Source organism: Saccopteryx leptura, chromosome 1 (assembly GCF_036850995.1).
Source record: "Saccopteryx leptura isolate mSacLep1 chromosome 1, mSacLep1_pri_phased_curated, whole genome shotgun sequence".
NCBI lineage: Eukaryota > Metazoa > Chordata > Mammalia > Chiroptera > Emballonuridae > Saccopteryx > Saccopteryx leptura.
The window spans coordinates 360,754,908-360,774,674 of NC_089503.1; the positions used below are offsets into that span (position 1 = coordinate 360,754,908).

Below are 19,767 nucleotides of genomic sequence, written 5' to 3' on the forward strand. Positions count from 1 at the left end.
GAGGGGAGGGGAGACTACACACACTACCACTCAGAATAGTGAAAAAATATCCCGGTGCAAATATGGAATAAATTTACATGTGTAGTTGGATCCACAGTAATGAACTAGCACAAAGAGTTTACCACCCCCACCCAATAAAGTACAAATAAGAAGAAGGTCATGACTGAGTAGTTCAGTTGATTAGAAAGTCATTGCACCTGACCAGGCAGTGGTGCAGTGGATAGAGTGGTGGTGCAGTGGATAGAGCGTTGGACTGGGATGCGAAGGACCCAGGTTCAAGACCCCAAGGTCACCAGCTTGAGCGTGGGCTCATCTGGCTTGAGCAAAGTTCACCAGCTTAGACCCAAGGTCACTGGCTCGAGCAAGGGGTTACTCACTCTCCTGAAGGCCCATGGTCAAAACACATATGAGAAAGCAATCAATGAACAACTAAAGCGTCGCAACGAAAAATTGATGATTGATGCTTCTTATCTCTCTTTGTTCCTGTCTGTCTGTCCCTGCCTATCTCTCTCTCTGACTCTGTCTCTGTAAAAAAAAAAAAAAAAGTCATGGTGATACACCAAGGTTGCAGGTTCAATCCCTGGTCAGAGCACATACAAGAACTAACCAATGAACAAATCAATGTTTCTCTCTCTTTTTTCTCCCTCTCTAAAATCAATCAATTGATAATTAAAAAAAAAAAAAGAATAATTAGTATCTGAAAACATGAATTTTGGGGGGCCAGAGATCCATTGTGATTAGTTTAATGTGCTATCTGATTGGAAATGTCCCAGAGAAGCTTGAAGTCATAAGAACTTGAAAATACCCTGTGATACACTAGGGAAGTCACTAATAATTTCTCCAAAACAAATAACAATATAATTTTTCCAGTATCAATCACACAGATGAAATCTGCCTCTCATGATGAAGCCCCAAACTACAGAGCTATGGCTAAAAGTTAAAAATTTTATGCCAATAAAGCAGTGGGTCGCCTGCTTTAGGCGACCCCTGTGTTTTGGTCATTCAACCCCCGCTGAGGTCACGACCCACAGGTTGAGAATAGCTGCAATAAAGGAACCAATCACACTATCGCTGAGAAGCTTATAACATGTTATTAACAATACTTTGCCCAGAATTAAGCAGCACATTCTAAAATCCTGATGTTATATATTATCAGTGTTATTCATAATAAGAAAGTAATTATTACATACTCATGTTATCAGAAATGTTTCTTTACCGATAAAAAAAATTTAAGTGTACGAGTCAATATTTAGCAAATATGCAAGATACTGTTAAGAATCCAGTGACTTTATGCCTGACCAGGCGGTGGCACAGTGAATAGAGCGTCGTACTGGGATGTGTAGGACCCAGGTTCAAGACCCGAGGTCACCAGCTTGAGCGCGGGCTCATCTGATTTGAGCAAAGCTCATCAGTTTGGACCCAAGGTCGCTGGCTCGAGCAAGGGGTCACTCGGTCTGCTGTAGCCCCATGGTCAAGGCACATATGAGAAATTAATCAATGAACAACTAAGGAACTGCAAAGAAGAATTGATGTTTCTCATCTCTCTCCTTTCCTGTCTGTCTGTCCTATCTGTCCCTCCGACTCTCTGTCTCTGCCACAAAGAAAAAAAAAAAAAAGAATTCAGTGACTTTTTGATGTGTATAATCACCAAACACAGGAGGGTTTTTTACAAAAATGTATTTAGTGTAAGATGATTTTGTAAGCCATGATATAGCCTGGAAAGCATATCTTGGTTTCAGTGAAGGATAATACAGTCCTTACAAGTGCTTTTAAATGAAAGGCTGCTCTGAATACCTTATATCTACAGTGTGCTTGTCTTCTTAGTTTTAAAGAAATAATCAAATTACAGCCACTGGACATTTCTTTTCAACATACCATATAAAGAAATTAGCATAAATGCGAGACTTATTTCACATTTATGAATCATAGCTGTTTAAGTAAAAAGGGAACACGTTTGTAAAATGAGAAGTAAACATTTCTTCATGACACTATAATGCCAATTTTTCAAACACCATTTCAATAACCTGAAGTACATTCCTCAAGTGGTATATAAAAACAATATATTTGGTATCTTGAACCTAATACTTGGAAAATATTATTTTCATTTTAAACAACAGGGGGTTTTTTTGTTTTGTTTTTTGTATTTTTCTGAAGCTGGAAACGGGGAGAGACAGTCAGACAGACTCCCTGCATGTGCCCGGACCTGGATCCACCCAGCACACCCACCAGAGGTGACGCTCTGCCCACCAGGGGGCGATGCTCTGCCCCTCCGGGGTGTCGCTCTGCAGAGACCAGAGCTACTCCAGCGCCTGGGGCAGAGGCCAAGGAGCCATCCCCAGCGCCCGGGCCATCTTTGCTCCAATGGAGCCTTGGCTGCGGGAGGGGAAGAGAGAGACAGAGAGGAAGGAGGGGGGGAGTGGAGAAGCAAATGGGCGCTTCTCCTATGTGCCCTGGCCGGGAATTGAACCCAGGTCCCCCGCACGCCAGGCCGACGCTCTACCGCTGAGCCAACCGGCCAGGGCCTAAACAACAGGATTTTTAAAGAACACCAATAACTGACTTGATTATCCAAACATTTGCCCTACACATAATGATTCTCCGTCACTTGCTGAAGTTTAAAAAAAAATGTGTTACTGGGCAAATATGAAAACCATATGCAAACGCAAACACTGTATTTAAAGAAATACTTTACAGAGTCAAAAGCATTGAAAAAGATCAGAAGTCAATTGTTTATCTCTCAATATAAAACAATTGTTATCCTAATCTTTGTGTATTTGACAGAGCACTAAAAGTAATCTTTCATTTTTCTTTCCTATTTTTAAACTTTAAAGTTCCTTCTATGATTTTTGAGGACAGCTAAAATTTGATGCAAGCCCCTCAACTATAACAACCAAAACACTGGTCTTTAACCACAGCAAGCCAACCTGGTTTAGCAAAGTAGAGAACAAGACAGTAGTTTTGTGTGCTAATTTTAGCACTATCAAAACCAATTTTACAAAATAACCATAATCTGTAGCTTTCATTGGCCTGAGGAATACTGATAGTGTCATTTACCAGATAAGTTTCAGTCAAGACAATCAGTGAAAACTTCTAATGCTAGGTACAAATATCTGGGTAAGAACTACCTCATTTTTACTTTATAACAAAAGTTGCAAGTTTGTGGCTATCTGAAAATTTTAAAAGTTGCTCCCACAGTGTTTCAGTAAATAGACTGCAATAAAATTTCTTCTTTGCAACTTTCTTAATCTAAAATTATTTCCAAACTAAATTTAAAAGAAAAACATTTTAATGTTTTTCACTTCGCTATCATCAGAAAATATATGTCTTTTACTGAACCAAATATTGCAATGGGTCATAGAAACTTCGAAGCAATCAAGACAAATCCCCTGCCTGATATTGGCACAGTGAAATCTAAGCAATCCGATACAGAAGAGATTTATTAAGTTTTCTCCCACATATTCCCATACAAATCTTAAGAAATTTACTACACAAATTAATACAGTTCCGCTTTAGAACCAAGATAATTATAGCAAACAAATTTAAAATAAAAAATTAAATAATTCTACTTAAATTCATAAAGTTAGTTTACAAGATAATAGAATCAAACAAATGTTAATCATACCTCAAAAGTTTAAGCATGTCAACAAAGATGTTCAAAGTCTTTTAGCAAAATAAAATGTTCACCAAAACTGCAGATACTTTTAACTTTTCATATCAATGAAATTCAATTAAGAAAGAGAGTGAAAGAAAGAGAAAGAAATAGGGGAGGGGAGGGGAGGGGAGGGGAGGGAGGTGGGAAAGAGAGGGGGAAAGAGATAGATGATAGATTGATAGATTGATTGATTGATTGAAGGGATTGCATGTAGGAATATATACCAGTATTACTAAAGGGCTGGAAATTTGTAAGTAAAGAAGTCTAACAAGATGATACATTTGCCAATTCCAGGCCCAGTGTAATCCTTGAGGGTAACTGCATTCCCAGTAACAAGCACTTAAGTATTCAATAAACATTTTTCCTGAATTTGGACTAAATGTGAAATTTTGTGCATACAACCCTTGTCAAAGTGCTTGACAATAAAGATAATTAGATATACATACTATACTGACACAGGAACCAAAATGAAAACTTGAACAATGCATACATAAAAAACAAAATTTGTACAGCTTTAAAACATTTAGAATACAACAAAAACAAGGTAGCCTATGCAATAACACAACACAATATATGTAATTCAGAAATACACCATTAGAAAGCACTTCAAAAGATTCAGTATTAGGGCGTTAGAATGAAAAGATTCCAAGTTAGCCCAAGTGTTGAGGTCTTCAAGCAGAGTTATCCAACAAATTTATGGATGAATAGCAGGCCACCTAATCCAAACTTTTAAGTATTATTTATATTAAAATATTAAGTAGAAAATATAAGAGAATGAAAAATTATACTGAAAAACTGTAATGGAGAAGTCTAGAATCACTGAAAAACAGACCAACACAACTAAACCTGTGAACTACTACTCTAGGGAACAGTAAGGGAAAAGCCTAACTTCTCCATGTGAAGCTGATTTTCCTTTATAATTCTAGCTTACAGGATAAGTTAATTGCACGAAAGTTTGTTGTAATATTTTCTTTGCATTATAAAATAAAATCTACATATTTTTCCACATATTAATATATCTCTGAAATAATTTCTTATTAATAATTAGTTTAGCCCCACAGAAAATTACTTCCCTCAATCTTTCATTGACTTCAACTACATACAGATCCCACGGCAGTGCTCATCAGTAGAAATATAATGCAAGCCACATATATAATTTTAAGTTTTCAAGTGGCCGCTTTAAAGTTTAAAAAAGGGGTGAAACTAATGTTAACAACTATCTTAATCAAAACTATCATCTCAACATGTAATCAACATTTAAAAAATTCTTGATAAAATATTTCACATTTTTTTCCTATTGAGTTTAAAATCTGTGTATTTAACAGCACATCTCCATTAGAACCAGATTCATTTCAAATGATTTAACAGTTAAATGTGGCTACTAGTTACTATGCTGGACAGCACAGGTCTAGAGTTCTTTCTCTGGTTTTGAGATACCTGTAAAAATACAAGATCTGAAATGGGAGCACAGAAAATCGTAAACTTGAAGGGCTGGAAGAGGCAACAAGAAAGGTCAATTCAGCTGTTCCCCTTGACTCCAGCAGGCCTACAGTGATGTCCCAATTTGCTAGGCAATTCCTACTTGCTATGCAGAGTCCCAATTACACCTGTTGCCATAATGTAATTATTAACAATGCCCCCTGTAATTCTCAAGTGTCCCGCTTAGGATGGCAAATTATATGGTTGTCCTATCTATATTCATAATATCCTCGAAAACAATTCCACACTCCTTGGAAAGAAATTTATTTAAAATTTTAATTTTGATGCCTAGAATTTCTAAATTCAAAGAAACAAACCCTAAATTCACTACCCTCATCAAAAAAATAAGAAAAAATTGTTGCTAAAAAGTCTTTATTTTCAATTGCAGACTAAAAAAAAAAAAAAAAAAAAGTAAGAATTACCTGTTGAACAAGGCATCTGGAAATTGGGATCATTGCTATCCAAAACAGGCAAACAGAACTGGTTACTTGCAGATCCTAGCATAGGATCCTTATCGCTGAGCATGTTCTTCAGCGAGTCCTCTAAGACATTTTGACTTGTACTAAAATCCTCACAGACTTCATTCTCCAGGTTGGATCCTAGAAATAGGGCATCATCTAAGTGTTCAGTAGGAATTAAATGATTAAATGTATCAACTATATCCATGAAGACTTCTGTGTGTCTTTCAACCCTATAGAAAGACAAAAAAAATACCATAAGAAATAAAGCTACCAATTGGTAATCACCTAAAACCAAATTATTTTAATAGTTTTGAGTCTAAGAACACACTTAGGTATTTCCGAATTGTTAAAAAAAAATCCTCACTGTTTCGCAATATACATTTGGACATGTAGAATGAATTGTTACTAAATAATGTTTCTTCATCATGCATGTAGAATATCATTTTACCAGAAATTCTATTAAGTGTTTACTCATTTTTAGGAAAAAAAAAAAACGCTTTGTATATACTCCATTAATTTGACACATTTGAAAGAACTACAAGGCTTAAACCATTAAAAATCATGTTTTTAACCACAATCTTTCCATAAATTAAGAATCAGACACTGGTTTTACAATAAGTCCATATAAAAGAGTAAAATCAAATCATTTATTGTCCCATTCATATTAAAACTGCAAAATGGCCTTGTGTTATTTACAAAGCATGTAAAGATAATACAGACACAAAGTTCTTTTGTAGGGATAGTGGTAGGGAGGAAAAAATGGAAGAAACTATTAACTAAACCCAACAAAATTTTTAAAAAGAAGAAGAGCCTACACACACGCAGGCACAGATGTGCACATACACACATAGTGGAAGTGCTTTTAGAATAATATAAGTGACAAGACAACAATATATCAGAGACTTAAATTTATTTTAATGAGTTATGTAGGGCCCATACAGATATCAAGCTAGTTTCCCCATTTGAAACGTACCTACATACTAGGTAGGTATCTATCACTCAGTAAAAGTCATCATGTACTTAAGGAGCCTCAATTTAATTTGAATTATAGTTGAATTATTTTCAATATTGCTTTCAGAGAAAAGTGAAGCGGTGTATTTTAAGGGGGAGGGGAGTCAACAAAAAATAATCTAGTAATATTCAATTAGCTAAAAAATTCCACTAATTAAACAATAGTCCAAGGTTTTTTAGGTTAGCCCCAATCCACAATTTCCTCAAACTGTCCTTAAATTCTTTTCCCTATAAAAAAAGAGGGAAGAGGAAGCTCAAAAATACTCTACAATTTACTGGGTATTTATTTTATGCTGTCAAACATTTTACCCACATTTAACTAACTTATTCCCAACCAGAATAATAAAAACTTATTTTAAGAACAAAATGCATTTAAATACTTTAAATGTCTTTCACAAAGTCACAAAACAGACCCAAGATTCAAACACAAGTTTCAAGGCTCCACAGCCCAGGCCATAACCCTCACACACTGAGCTATGGAGCTAGAAATTGACTAAATTTGACTCATTAAAGGCTCTTCATTTTTAAAAACAACTTTCCATAATTTTCCAACAAATCAGTGGTTGTCTAGGCCTTTGAAGAAAAGAGGAATAGAATGCAAAGGAACAGGAAGATATTTTGAAATTTATAATGAAAATATCTTAAATCTTGACTGGGATAGCAGTTTCATGAGCATATGTATCCACCAAAGTTAATCAATCTGATCATTTTTAAATGAAGTTTATTGTAACTTAATCTTAAATTTTTAAAAAAAGTTTTCTCACTCACAAAAATGAATCCTCTTCTAAATAGATATCAATGTCTGCTCAAATTCTAAAATACATTTATATTGAAATAACAAGGCACTGAAATAAAATGTTAACTATTTGATGACTCACTGCTGATTTCACATTCATTCTCTAATTATATTAAAACTATAGCTCACAATGCTGATGGTTAGAAAAGTTTTAATTCCCTAAAAAAGGGGTCGGGAACCTTTTTGCCTGAGAAGCCATGAAATGCCACATATTTTAAAATGTAATTCCATGAGAGCCATACAACGACCAATGTACGTTATGCATTATCCAATAAAAATATGGTGGTGTCCCGGAGGACAGATGTGATTGGCTCCAGCCAGCCGCAACCATGAATATGAGCGGTAGGAAATGAATGGATTGTAATACATGAGAATGTTTTATATTTTTAACGTTATTATTTTTTTTATTAAAGATTTGTCTGTGAGCCAGATGCAGCCATCAAAAGATCCACATTTGACTCGAAAGCCATAGGTACCCGACCCCCGCCCTAAAACTATTTAACCTCAGTTCCTAAGAAAGGCTCAATTATTATGCATAACCAACAATCACACTGTTTTCAGATTCCAAAGAAATTTTACTACAGTAAGTTTTCTTTTTTTGTGACAGAGACAGAGAGAGACAGAGACAGAGAGGGACAGATGGATTGGAAGGGAGAGAGATGAGAAGTATCAATTCTTTGTTGCAGCTCCTTAGTTTCTCAGTGATTGCTTTCTCATATATGCCTTGACTCGGAGGCTACAGCAGACCGAGTGATCCCTTGCTCAAGCCAGCGACCTTGGGTTCAAGCTGGCGAGCCTTGCTCAAACCAGATGAGGCCACACTCAAAATGGTGACCTCGGGGTTTCGAACCTGGCTCCTCTGCATCCCAGTCTGATGCTCTAGCCACTGCACCACCGCCTAGTCAGGCTACAGTAAATTTTTGATAATTAAAAAGAATTTACTTTAAAAGTTTACTAAATCTTCACAAAATTACAAAGGTAGAACAACCAACAAATTTGTATAGCTGAATGTGCTGGAATCCAAAGTTTACAACAGGCCAAAACTACCTCCTCCTCAGAGCTACAACCCAATTAGTAACTTTTTCTCAGAAGGATCAAAAAGAAAAAAAAAGACATTTCCAGCTCCAGGAAAAAAATGTATCCTCAACTCCTGAAAATGCACTCATTATCATAACATCATGTTTCTGGTAAATTCTACTAGCTCCGTGTGAGTTCAGCCTTTCTGTTGACCCAACTACACTGTCTGTGTGTGTTTTCAAGTGGTGGCACATTCAGAACATTCAGAAACTAATTAAAGCCACACAACTTGAAATTACAAAACTTAGAAACACCAGCCCATTCAAAATAGCGATCTAGATGAATAATTTTTTTTAATACTACCACTATTAGTGAGCAATCCCAAAATTCCTTTACTGAAAAGTATTTCCAGAGCCTATGACCTATTTTTAAATCTAAAGAGTAGGCAATATTTAGTCTTTTAAGCCAATTAAGGGCCTGGCCAGGTAGCTCAGTTGCTTAGAGCATCACCCCCACACGCCAAGGTTGTGGGCTCAATTTTCTGTCAGGGCACATACAAGAATCAACCAATGAATACACAAATAAGTGGAACAGCAAATTGATGTTTCTCTCTCTCCCCTTTCTTCTCTCTCTCTAAAATCAATAAATAAAATGAATAAACATCAAATAAGAAAAACAGTAAAGCACATTGTAAACAAGATGGGTGAACCAAACTTGCCAGTGTTGTTTCTGTGTGTGTTTGCTTTATTTTTTTTTTTGCCAAAACTACATAGTATGACTTATAAAGTGTGCTTTCCTGGATTTGACCAAGTATATCAGAAAAAGGCTTCCATGGTAGAACATTCAGAAAGACTGATTACAACAAAGTTATATTTCTTTAACAATACCATTATTCAACAAATGTTAGCAGCTACGACTGTGTGGAACATTTTTAATAGGCCAGTAAGACTGGGAATCTTCCACAGAACAGAGTATAAAGCAACTCAAGCTTTATACTCTATACAAAACAATTTATACAGGATACATAACAAGACTAGTATTTTGTGAAATGTTTATAAATTAGCTAAGACTAGCTTTTTCATAAGCAATTCCAAATGGCTCTGTCAGCAATTCCAGAAGAAGAATGCAAAAATAATAGCCTGGCCTGTGGCAGCACAGTGAATCAAGCATCGACCTGGAATGCTGAGGTAGCTGTTTCAAAGCCCTGGTTTGCTCGGTCAAGGCACATATGGGAGGGAACTATGAGTTGATGATCCTGCTCCTGCCCCCCACACACACACTTCTCTCTCTCTCCTCTCTCTAAAATGAATAAAATCTTTTTCAATTTTTTTAAATAAATAAATAATAGTATAAAGCCATCGCACAATACTATCTTGAAAGTAACATTTCATGAAGATTTAATTTATTTTTAAAAAATCAGTTCCAGGTATTGTGTTCAGTATTGAAAATAAAATAAAAACTCATCATGATAAACTGGAAAACAAATGTTAGCCAATTGTAGAAGCATTAACTCACTTAATATGAACACATTAATCAGTGTTATATCTTAAACTGGATCATGAAACAAGAAAGGACAGTAGTTGGAAAACTGGTAAGTAAAATCACATAAGGTCTGAAATTTAGTTAATAGCAATGTACTGCCTGACCAGACGGTGGTGCAGTGGATAGTGCGTCAGACTGGGATACGGAAGACTCAGGTTCGAGACCCTGAGGTCGCCAGCTTGAGCGCGGGCTCATCTGGTTTGAGCAAAGTTCACCAGCTTGGACCCAAGGTTCTTGGCTTGAGCAAGGGGTTACTCGGTCTGCTGAAGGCCCACAGTCAAGGCACAAATGAGAAAGCAATCAATGAACAACTAAGGTGTCGCAACAAAAAACTGGTGATTGATGTTTCTCATTTTCTCTCCGTTCCTGTCTGTCCCTATCTATCCCTGTCTCTGACTCTCTCTCTCTGTCTCTGTAAAATACAAAAAAAAAATAGTAACGTACTAATGTTAACTTCTCGTTCTGATAAAGGCCCTAACATTATGTCAAATATAATAGGGAAACTGGGTAAAAGGTATATAGGAACTCTATAACTGTACTATGTTTGCAACTCTTCTATAAATCTAAAATCATTCCTAAATTAAGACCATTTACAAACAAATCAACAATCTAAAATATAAAGCGCCAAGATACCTACTAATGTAAACAAAGATAATCAGATCTAATTAAGAAAAACTGAGTTGATTCAGTATCTATTAATTAAACAGACTCTGATTTAAACAAATTCCTAATTCTTATTACATATATGATTAAATCAGAAATTATTTCTGGGTTCATAGTCACAACTCATGTTTACAGACAAAATGTATCCAGCTAAGTCAGAAAATTGAATAACCTACTTAATTCAAAATTACTTTCTTTGATATACTTAAGCACCTACTTACTACAAAGTATGTATATTATCACAGGTACCAATAAAAAAAAAAACGAATCTCAAACTTGAAGGACTCATGGCTTGGGCAAGTTGGCTCAGTGGACAACTGTTGGCCAGGTGAGTTAAGCGCAGGTTTCAATTCCCAGTCAGGGCAGACAGGAGAAGTGACCATCTGCTTCTCCACCCTTCCCCTCTTGCTTCTCTCTCTGTCTCTGTCTCTCACTTCTCACACCTCCTACAGCCGTGGCTAGAAAGGTTCTGAGCAAGTTGACCACAGGCGCTGAGGATGGCTCCATTGCCTTACACCTCAGGCATTAAAGTAGTTCAAGCAAGGGAGCAACAACCCATAGGCAGAGAGCACAGCCCAACAGAGGGTTTGCCAGGTGAATGGCAGGAGGGGCATATTCAAGAGTCAGTCACTGTGCCTCCAACCTCCCACTCAATAAAATAAATAAATCAACCCCAGGAACTCACAATCCAAAACAGAGGATAGACAAAAATAAATACAATAAATACATGTAAACATCACAATATAGGAAAGAATGATACTTAAGGGCTACAGAGTATCACAGAGAAAGGTAAAAATAATGAGACCAAGAAAAGCTAAGCAGGTGATGTGTGGACTGGCTCCTAAAGGTCCAGAAAATACTCAGGCAAAGGGAACAGCGTGTGCTAATTGGGAATGGCCGAGCCTGACCAGGCAGTGTGGTGCAGTGGATAGAGCATCAGACTGGGATGAGAAAGAGTCAGGTTCGAAGCCCTGAGGTTGCCAGCTTGAGTGCAGGCTCATCTGGTTTGAACACAGCTTACCAGGTTGAGCCCAGGGTCGTTGCCTTGAGCAAGGGGTTTCCCCGTCAGCTGTGGTCCCCTGGTCAAGGCACATATGAGAAAGCAATCAATGAACTACTAAGGAGCTGCAACAAAGAATTGATGCTTCTCATCTCTCTCCCTTCTTGTCTGTCTGTCCCTATCTCTTCGTCTCTCTGTCACCCAAAAAAATAAAATAAAAAATGGCCAAGTTTGATCCTAATGGACTATTTATTTAGAAAGACTCAGAATACAACTAAAAAAAAAGTATTAGTACTAATATTCTCAACAAAATTTAATCTGAGGCCAGAAACAGTTCCCATTTTAAAATGCTAGCTTCATCTGAACCCTCAGAGAATCAGTTCAGTCAAATTTAGGTTACACTCAAGAAAACCAGCATGCATTGTTTTATAATATATGAACAGAATGTAAAAGAAATCTAGAAAACAACACCGACAACAAAACACTTCTACAAAGATCCCCTTTAACTTAAGGGTAAATTAAAACTGAGTAGCTCAATTTTTCAGAAACATCTTCAAAGTAAAACTATGTATCTTATCTACTCTAAAAAAAATACTACATATAAACCTAAAACTAAATCACTAAAGCAATCAAAGGCCCAAACAGGTTATCCTATTAGGAAGCTTTTTCATGTAGTCCAGGGGTCGGGAACCTGTGGCTCGCAAGCCAGATGTAGCTCTTTATATGGCTGCATCTGGCTCGCAGACAAATCTTTCATTAAAAAAATGTTAAAAATATATATATAAAATATTCTCATGTATTACAATCCATTCATTTCCTACCGCTCATGTTCATGGTTGCGGGTGGCTGCAGCCAATCACATCTGTCCTCCGGGACACCACCAAATTTTTACTGGATAATGCTTAACGTACAAGGGTCGTTGTATGACTCTCACAGAATTACATTTAAAAATATGTGATGTTCATGGCTCTCTCCGCCAAAAAGGTTCCCGACCCCTGATGTAGTCTAAAGTCGTGTGGGGGTGTGTGTGTGGCACAAATGTGGGGGGGGGGGGTTGAGAGGGGGACAAATATAGATCAAGAGATTATGAAATCTTGGAAGAAAAACTAAACAGGGTAATAGTGATGGGGGGGTAGGTTAAAGTAGGCATTCTGTGTATGATGGTAAATAAAGGACCTGCTAATAGGAAAACTGGAGCCAAAACCTAAAATGAAGAAGTGGTCCATGCATAAGAGGAAACAGCCCTGGCAGAGACCTAATGCAAAGGCCCCAGGAATGAAACAACTGCTTGGTGCCTTCAGGTCCCTACACCATAATTTAAATTAAGCCATCAATTCATTAGGCATGCTTACAATGAACTAATTTCTAATAGGCAACAGCAGCAGTAGCAGTACCACTACTACTACCGATGACAAACCACAAACTCCATGTGTTCTAACTTAATGCCAGGAACTGTTCTATATGCTTTACATCAGCAGGTTTTAATCAGTGGTGATTATGCCACTCCAGAGGATAATTCGGCCATGTATGGAAACATTTTTGGTCATCACAACTCGAGAGGACATGCTGAAATCTAGTAAATATTCTACAAAAAGCCCCCCAACAGCCCTGGCCTGGTTAACTAGGTTACAGCAGTTTCCCCGATACGCCAAGGTTGTGGGTTCAATCACCACTCAGGGAACAAACAAAAGAGTGCATAAGTAAGTGGAATAGCAAATTGAAGTTTCTTTCTTTCTCTCCCCTTACCCCTTCCTTCTTCTTTTTGTAAAACCAATAAATCTAAAAAGAAAAAAAAAAAAAGTCCCAGAACAAAGATTTATCCAGTCAAAAAATAGTGCTGAGATTAAGAAACTCTGTTCCACAGTTATTAATGTAATCCTCACACCAATACTATAGTATAAAAAAAAACAAACCAAAAACAACTAAAATTGAGATCAGAGAAATTAAATTATTTGACACAGTAAGTGATGGAGATGAAATTTAACCCCGAATTTCAATAGAGTCAATGCATTTATCACTACCCTATATTATTGCTTTATAAAGTTAAATTCATTGAGTGTTTATGTGCCAGACACTGCGCTAAATTTAAATGCATAATGTCATTTAATCTTCACAATTACATAATTAGGCAGGTACTATTACATTCTCAATTTATGAGAGTGGCTAAAGCTTAGCAAAGTTACACCAAATGTTACAGAGTAGACTGACCAGGCAATGGCGCAGTGACTAGAGCGTTGCACTGAACACGGAGGACCCAGGTTCGAGACCCCGAGGTCGCCAGCTTGAGCACAGGCTAATCGGGTTTGAGCAAGGCTCACCAGCTTGAGCCCAAGGGTCGCTGGCTCGAGCAAGGGGTCACTCAGTCTGCTGTAGCCCCCCACCCAGCCCCATCAAGGCACATATGAGAAATCAATCAATGAACTAAGGAAGCGCAATGAAGAATTGATGTTTCTCATCTCTCTCCCTTCCTGTCTGTTTGTCCCTCTGTCTGACTCTGTCTCTGCCATACACACACACACACAAAAAAAGTTATAAAGTGACAGATGGAACTGAAATCCACTCAGCCACAAAGATCAGTTTAACCACTGTGATATGGTAACATTAAAAATTAATAATATGTTATACTTCCAGTGTAGAGTCAAGGAAAATCACTAAATGGTTAAGCCACGAGATATGACACAATTCTACAAAGTAATACAACCTAATCACCTGCTCTACACACCCATTTTAAATTCTGGTCCAGTTTCATTGGTTAGAATCTATTAACAAGACTTTATAAAGAAAAAGCAAGAATCATAACTTCTTTCCTGAATTTATCAAGCCAAAAGAATAGATGAAAATCCAAGGTGTCTGCCTTCCAAAAGACCAAAGCAGACCTAAGAACAGAGAAAAAGGACTATCAAGTACAAGTTGAGATTTCCAAAAGCAAACTTATAATAAACAACAGTACTAAGAGTTAACTGCAAAATTCACAACCATATCCTATTTCCATTATGGGAAGCATTAGCAGTTTGGATTAATCACAAAATCAATGGAAATAGCTCATCACTAAAACTATGGCCTAGGTAATAATAGCTCAAACTAACATGTACTTAGCAAGTACTATGTGCCAGGCCTTATGCATTATCTCATTAGTTCCCCACAACAACCCTGTGAGGTAAGTGTAATTATTATTTCTATTTTACAGATAAACAAACTGAGACCTGACCATTACATAATCTGCCTAAGGTCATATACCCAGTACACGCAAATCAGAACCCAGGCAATATGATTCCCAAGTCTACTTTATGTACTCTATGTGCATAATCGTTATCTTTCACATTCTTAACCATCATTAATGAAATCTTTAAAAATACTTAAGACAGCCTGACCAGGCGGTGGCACAGTGGATACAGCGTCGGACTGGGATGCAGAAGGACCCAGGTTCAAGACCCCGAGGTCGCCAGCTTGAGCGCAGACTCATCTGGTTTGAGCAAAAGCTCACCAGCTTGGACCCAAGGTCACTGGTTCAAGCAAGGGGTTACTCGGTCTGCTGAAGGCCCACGGTCAAGGCACATATGAGAAAGCAATCAATGAACAACTAAAGTGTCGCAACGCACAACGAAAAACTAATGATTGATGCTTCTCATCTCTCCGTTCCTGTCGGTCTGCCCGTCTATCCCTTTCTCTGATTCTGTCTCTGTAAAAAAAATAAGTAAATAAAAATACTTAAGACAAAGTGATGTACCCCTCTTCCAAAATAAGTTAGTAAATATATCTTTAGCCCCTCCCTACACATAAAAAATATCCTCAGCGTTTATAAACATTTTACAAATTATCAACTGCAAACTTTGCAACTTATTTTCAGTCTACAATTTCAGAATGTTTTTATGTGGCCAGCTCACAAAAATTATGAATGAATTAGAACTATAAAGATTAGCCTTTCTGTACAATCTACTACATCATGCAAAACAGTCAAATAAAGTAAAATTTTGCTAAAAGATTAAAATTTCTGTGTAATATTTTGAGGCTTTTACTTAACTATTTCTCTTCATCTCTTCATTATTCAAATGATCAAAAAATTTTAAATCCCCTGACAATTAAAAGATGATCTAAATTAAACACACAATACATGGAACTGTCTAGTCTATACATCTGGCAATTCCTCATACAATAGCTTTTAACTATAATATGATTTAACACCTCGTTTTTTTTAAATCCTGTTTCTTAATCTAGACTATCTTCCTTGCACCTGGGTCTCAAATATTTTAAATTAAATCAATACTCTCAATATCTTTCCCTGTGTAATCAAAATACAACAATTAAAAAAGTATTTTTGGCCCTGGCCAGTTGGCTCAGTGGATAGAGCGTCGGCCCAGCAGGTAGACAACCCCAGTTCAATCCCTAGTCAGGACACACATGAGTGGCAACCACTGCTTCTCTTCCCCCTCATTCCTCCCCTCCTCTCTCTCTTCCCCTCCCATAGCCAGTGGCTTGACTGGTTCCCCTGTTGCCCAGGAGCTGAAGACAGCTCAACTGGTCTAAACATCAGCCCTAGACAGGGGATGCCGGGTGGATCCCAGTCCAGGGGCATGCAAGAGTCCAGCTCTCTACCTCCCCTCCTCTCATTAAAAAAAAAAACAAAAAAAAACTGTTCTCAGAAACCCAGCAGTATCATAAATGTGTAACAATATGCCAAGTCATGTTTTGTAGTTAAAAATTAAACGTCTATGCTTTTCAAAAGCTACTCCAGGATTCTGAGAGGTTGCTCCAATAAGAAATAATAGAGAAATAAAGCCCAAGAAAAGAAATCCATGACCTGGCCAGTTGACTCAGTGGTAGAGCATCTGCCCCTCAAGCCGAAGTCCCAGTTCAATTCCCAGTCAGGATACAGAGAAGCAACCGCGTGCTTCTCCACCCCCCACCACTTACGCGCACTTCTGGCTAGCTCTCTCTCTCCCCTCCCCTTCTGCAGCCTAGGCTCAAATGATTCCAGAAAAAAGTTGGCCCAGGCACTGAGGATGGCTCCATGGCCTCACCTCAGGCACTAAAATAGCTCGGTTGTGAGTAAAAGAGCAGTGGCCCAGGTGGCCCATATTGCCCAGGCAGGCAGAGCATCACCTGGTACAGGGCTTGCTGGGTGGATCCCCATGAGGGCACATGCAGGAGGAGTCAGTCTTGTCTCTGACTCCCTGCCTCTCCCTTAATTTAGAAAAAAAAAGAAAAAAGAAAGAAAGAAAAAGATCCAGCAGCCAAATGTCAGAATTCTTGAAATGTGGTTGAACAAAAATATTTAGAAAATAGCACTCCAAGAACCCTGAACTCCCTGACACTGTGTGATGTATAGTTACAGGTAATACACAAACCCAAGACATTAATCTATAAAACTCATTATCCCGGCCCTGGCCGGTTGGCTCAGCGGTAGAGCGTCGGCCTGGCGTGCGGGGGACCCGGGTTCGATTCCCGGCCAGGGCACACAGGAGAAGCGCCCATTTGCTTCTCCACCCCCGCCCCCCCCCCTCCTTCCTCTCTGTCTCTCTCTTCCCCTCCCGCAGCCAAGGCTCCATTGGAGCAAAGATGGCCCGGGCGCTGGAGATGGCTCCTTGGCCTCTGCCCCAGGCGCTAGAGTGGCTCTGGTCGCGACAGAGCGACGCCCCCTGGTGGGCAGAGCGTCGCCCCTGGTGGGCGTGCTGGGTGGATCCCGGTCGGGCGCATGCGGGAGTCTGTCTGTCTCTCCCCGTTTCTAGCTTCAGAAAAATACAAAAAAAAAAAAAAAACCTCATTATCCCCCCCCCAAAAAAATAAAAAATATCTTATCTACAAAGAAAAATTAAGTGAAAAGATTTTCAGAAGAAATCTAAAAATATAACTGCCTTTAAAGCAAAATGTAGCAGAAAAGGCAAATGCCACATTACCATGTCAAGGAAGATAACCATTACGTGTATTTCAGTACCTCCAAAGTAAAACTGTATACATAATTTACATTCACCAGGTTTTCCATGTTTAACTCATACCATGTAAAAATCTAAATTCTTATATTTTGCATTAATCCAAATTATCATTTGATGCCTTCCAACTTTAATCAGCAATAGTTTTACTACTAAGCTATTACATAAGTGAAGATTATTAACCTTTCCTGATTCCAATATTAAATACAATTTAAATTCTAATAGTATGGTTTTAAATAAAATAAAGGCAATTTCCTTTCAGCTTTTTGATCCTGAAATTTGCATTTGACCAAAGTTATTTTTCACCTACATTTACCACTTTTCTCAGATTTGAGGTATCTGAATATGCCAGCTCAAAGTAACTGAGGTCTATTCAATCAGTATGGAATGTATCAATTCAGTGTGATAAAAAAGGAAGTTCACTATCTTCCCAAAGGATGCAAAAGGAGCATAATAAATTACATATTCATGCTCTTAAATAAACGGACCTGTAAAGCTTGCAAGGAATGGGGAAACTAGTCCTATTATTAACTCATTTTTTATACTTTTGACAAATCTCCATTACAGCTATCAAATAAAGCTTAAAATCTAAGATTGTAATTCTGCATACTTAAAAAGTGTTTCACTTCAACTAATAGTTCCTAAAAGTTCCCCATTAATGCTATTACTATCATGGGAAAACGGAGTATGCAGTTAAAAACAGCAATAGTAATGATGGTGATGATGATGATAATGATGAAGAGGAGGAGGAGGAGAAAAAATTAACAAATGGCCAGTAAAAAGAAGAACTGGGATGAAAAAATAATGAATTAAGAAGGTCTAAGTGGTAGTCAATGTTAAAATTACTATTCTAAATCACAATCTCACAACACCTTTTGTGCTCTCGAACGAAGACACAAGTTCAAAAATAAAAGAATGCTACAAAGATTTCCCGGTTCTTTGAATCACGTCTCTTTCCTACCACAAACATGCATTCAGAAACATTGTCACGATCCCAAAACCATTCATTCAAGAATCAAAAAACGATAGGAGATGAGTAACGGAAGCGTGATTTTGGAAGATTTCAAACAATCAGTTTGGAAAAAGGAAGACAAGTTAGACCCCCCCCCCCAAATACATAACCAAATAGAACACCTAAGTACTTCCTAAGTAGTGTACTGTATCATTTTTTATTTTAGCTTAAAATAAAGTGGTATAAAGTTGTCTAGGGAAGGCCCAATTGTCTGTTTCCTTGTAAATTAAATATTTCTACATGTAATGAAGATTGGGGCTAGGTAGATATTAAAGCGTTGTTGCCACTTACATTAATGATTATCCGTGATCATGTTCTGCGAATGATTTCCTGAATAGTACCCAAAATCACACTCAAATTACCTCGAAGCGTAAGTATCTAGGAACGGCGTTTCCCAATCCAAGATACAAAAAGATCCCCGGACCAGGCAATACACTGCAGGGGGGAAGCGGGGGGCTGGACTGCGCGGTTCCAACCTTCTCTCCCTTCTCTCCCCTTCTCTCCCCTTCTCTCCCGTCCCTGCCACCCACCCCCGTCGTCAGGTGATTAGTTATTTAGCACCACTAACACGCACGCATCGACAAGTGGTTCAGTAAATTACATGTTCTTATCGGAAGGCCAGATTCTAGGCTTCTCCTTTCAACCTAAGCAAAAAGCAAAAGGCATCGACAGTTTGGGTCCCGAGCACAAAAGCGCGCGGCGGGAGGAGAATGGATGGAGCGCCAACTCCCCATCTCCAAAAGCGGGAACCGGACTCGGCCTCGCAGCGGAGGCCCGCCCTGACTACCTGGATTCCGGGCCCAAACCTCGATGCTGGGGCTCCCTTGGAGCAAAGAGGCCCGAAAGGCCGGCCCGGGGGCCTGCAGGCCGGACCTTACCAGCAGCGCCCGCCGTGCCTCCGGCCTGCGCGCCCGCGCGGCGGCAACGGGGCAGCTCAGCCCCGAGGGCCCCGGGAGCCGGAGCCGGGGAGGGGCCGCGGTCCCGACCCTCCCCCTAGCGACCCTGCCGCCACGGCTCCCTCCCCAGCCCGCGGTCCAAACGGTCCCGGGCAGCGGAGGCGCGGCCCGGGTAGGCCGAGGACGTTGCGCAAGAAGCCCGAGAGGCGCTTTCTCCGCCGCGACGGAGCAAAGCGCGGAGCGCTGGCCGCGGGAGGGGCGGGGAGCGCGGCCGAGGCGTCGTGCGTGTGGAAGGGGCTGGGGGAGGGGAG

The 19,767-nt window shown here is 38.9% G+C and overlaps 1 protein-coding gene across 10 annotated transcripts in view; it reads right to left on the reverse strand.

The window, feature by feature from the left end:
• The window catches only part of PHF3 (PHD finger protein 3), a 92,086-nt gene that overhangs the window by 71,922 nt on the left and 397 nt on the right, over positions 1 to 19,767 (reverse strand). For 2 of the 10 annotated variants that reach the window (XM_066359109.1, XM_066359104.1), the window contains exons 1-2: positions 18,852 to 19,390; positions 5,554 to 5,822 (exon numbers count right to left, since the gene is read on the reverse strand). The exons of 2 other annotated variants lie outside the window; for them this stretch is intronic. In XM_066359109.1, the coding sequence (XP_066215206.1) occupies positions 5,554 to 5,822; positions 18,852 to 18,853 (271 nt within the window). In that variant the 5' untranslated portion in view covers positions 18,854 to 19,390. Of the gene's footprint in view, positions 1 to 5,553; positions 5,823 to 18,851; positions 19,391 to 19,438; positions 19,708 to 19,767 lie in introns of those variants that run through there. 6 more of the 10 variants (XM_066359106.1, XM_066359108.1, XM_066359111.1 and 3 more) reach the window with 6 other exon arrangements.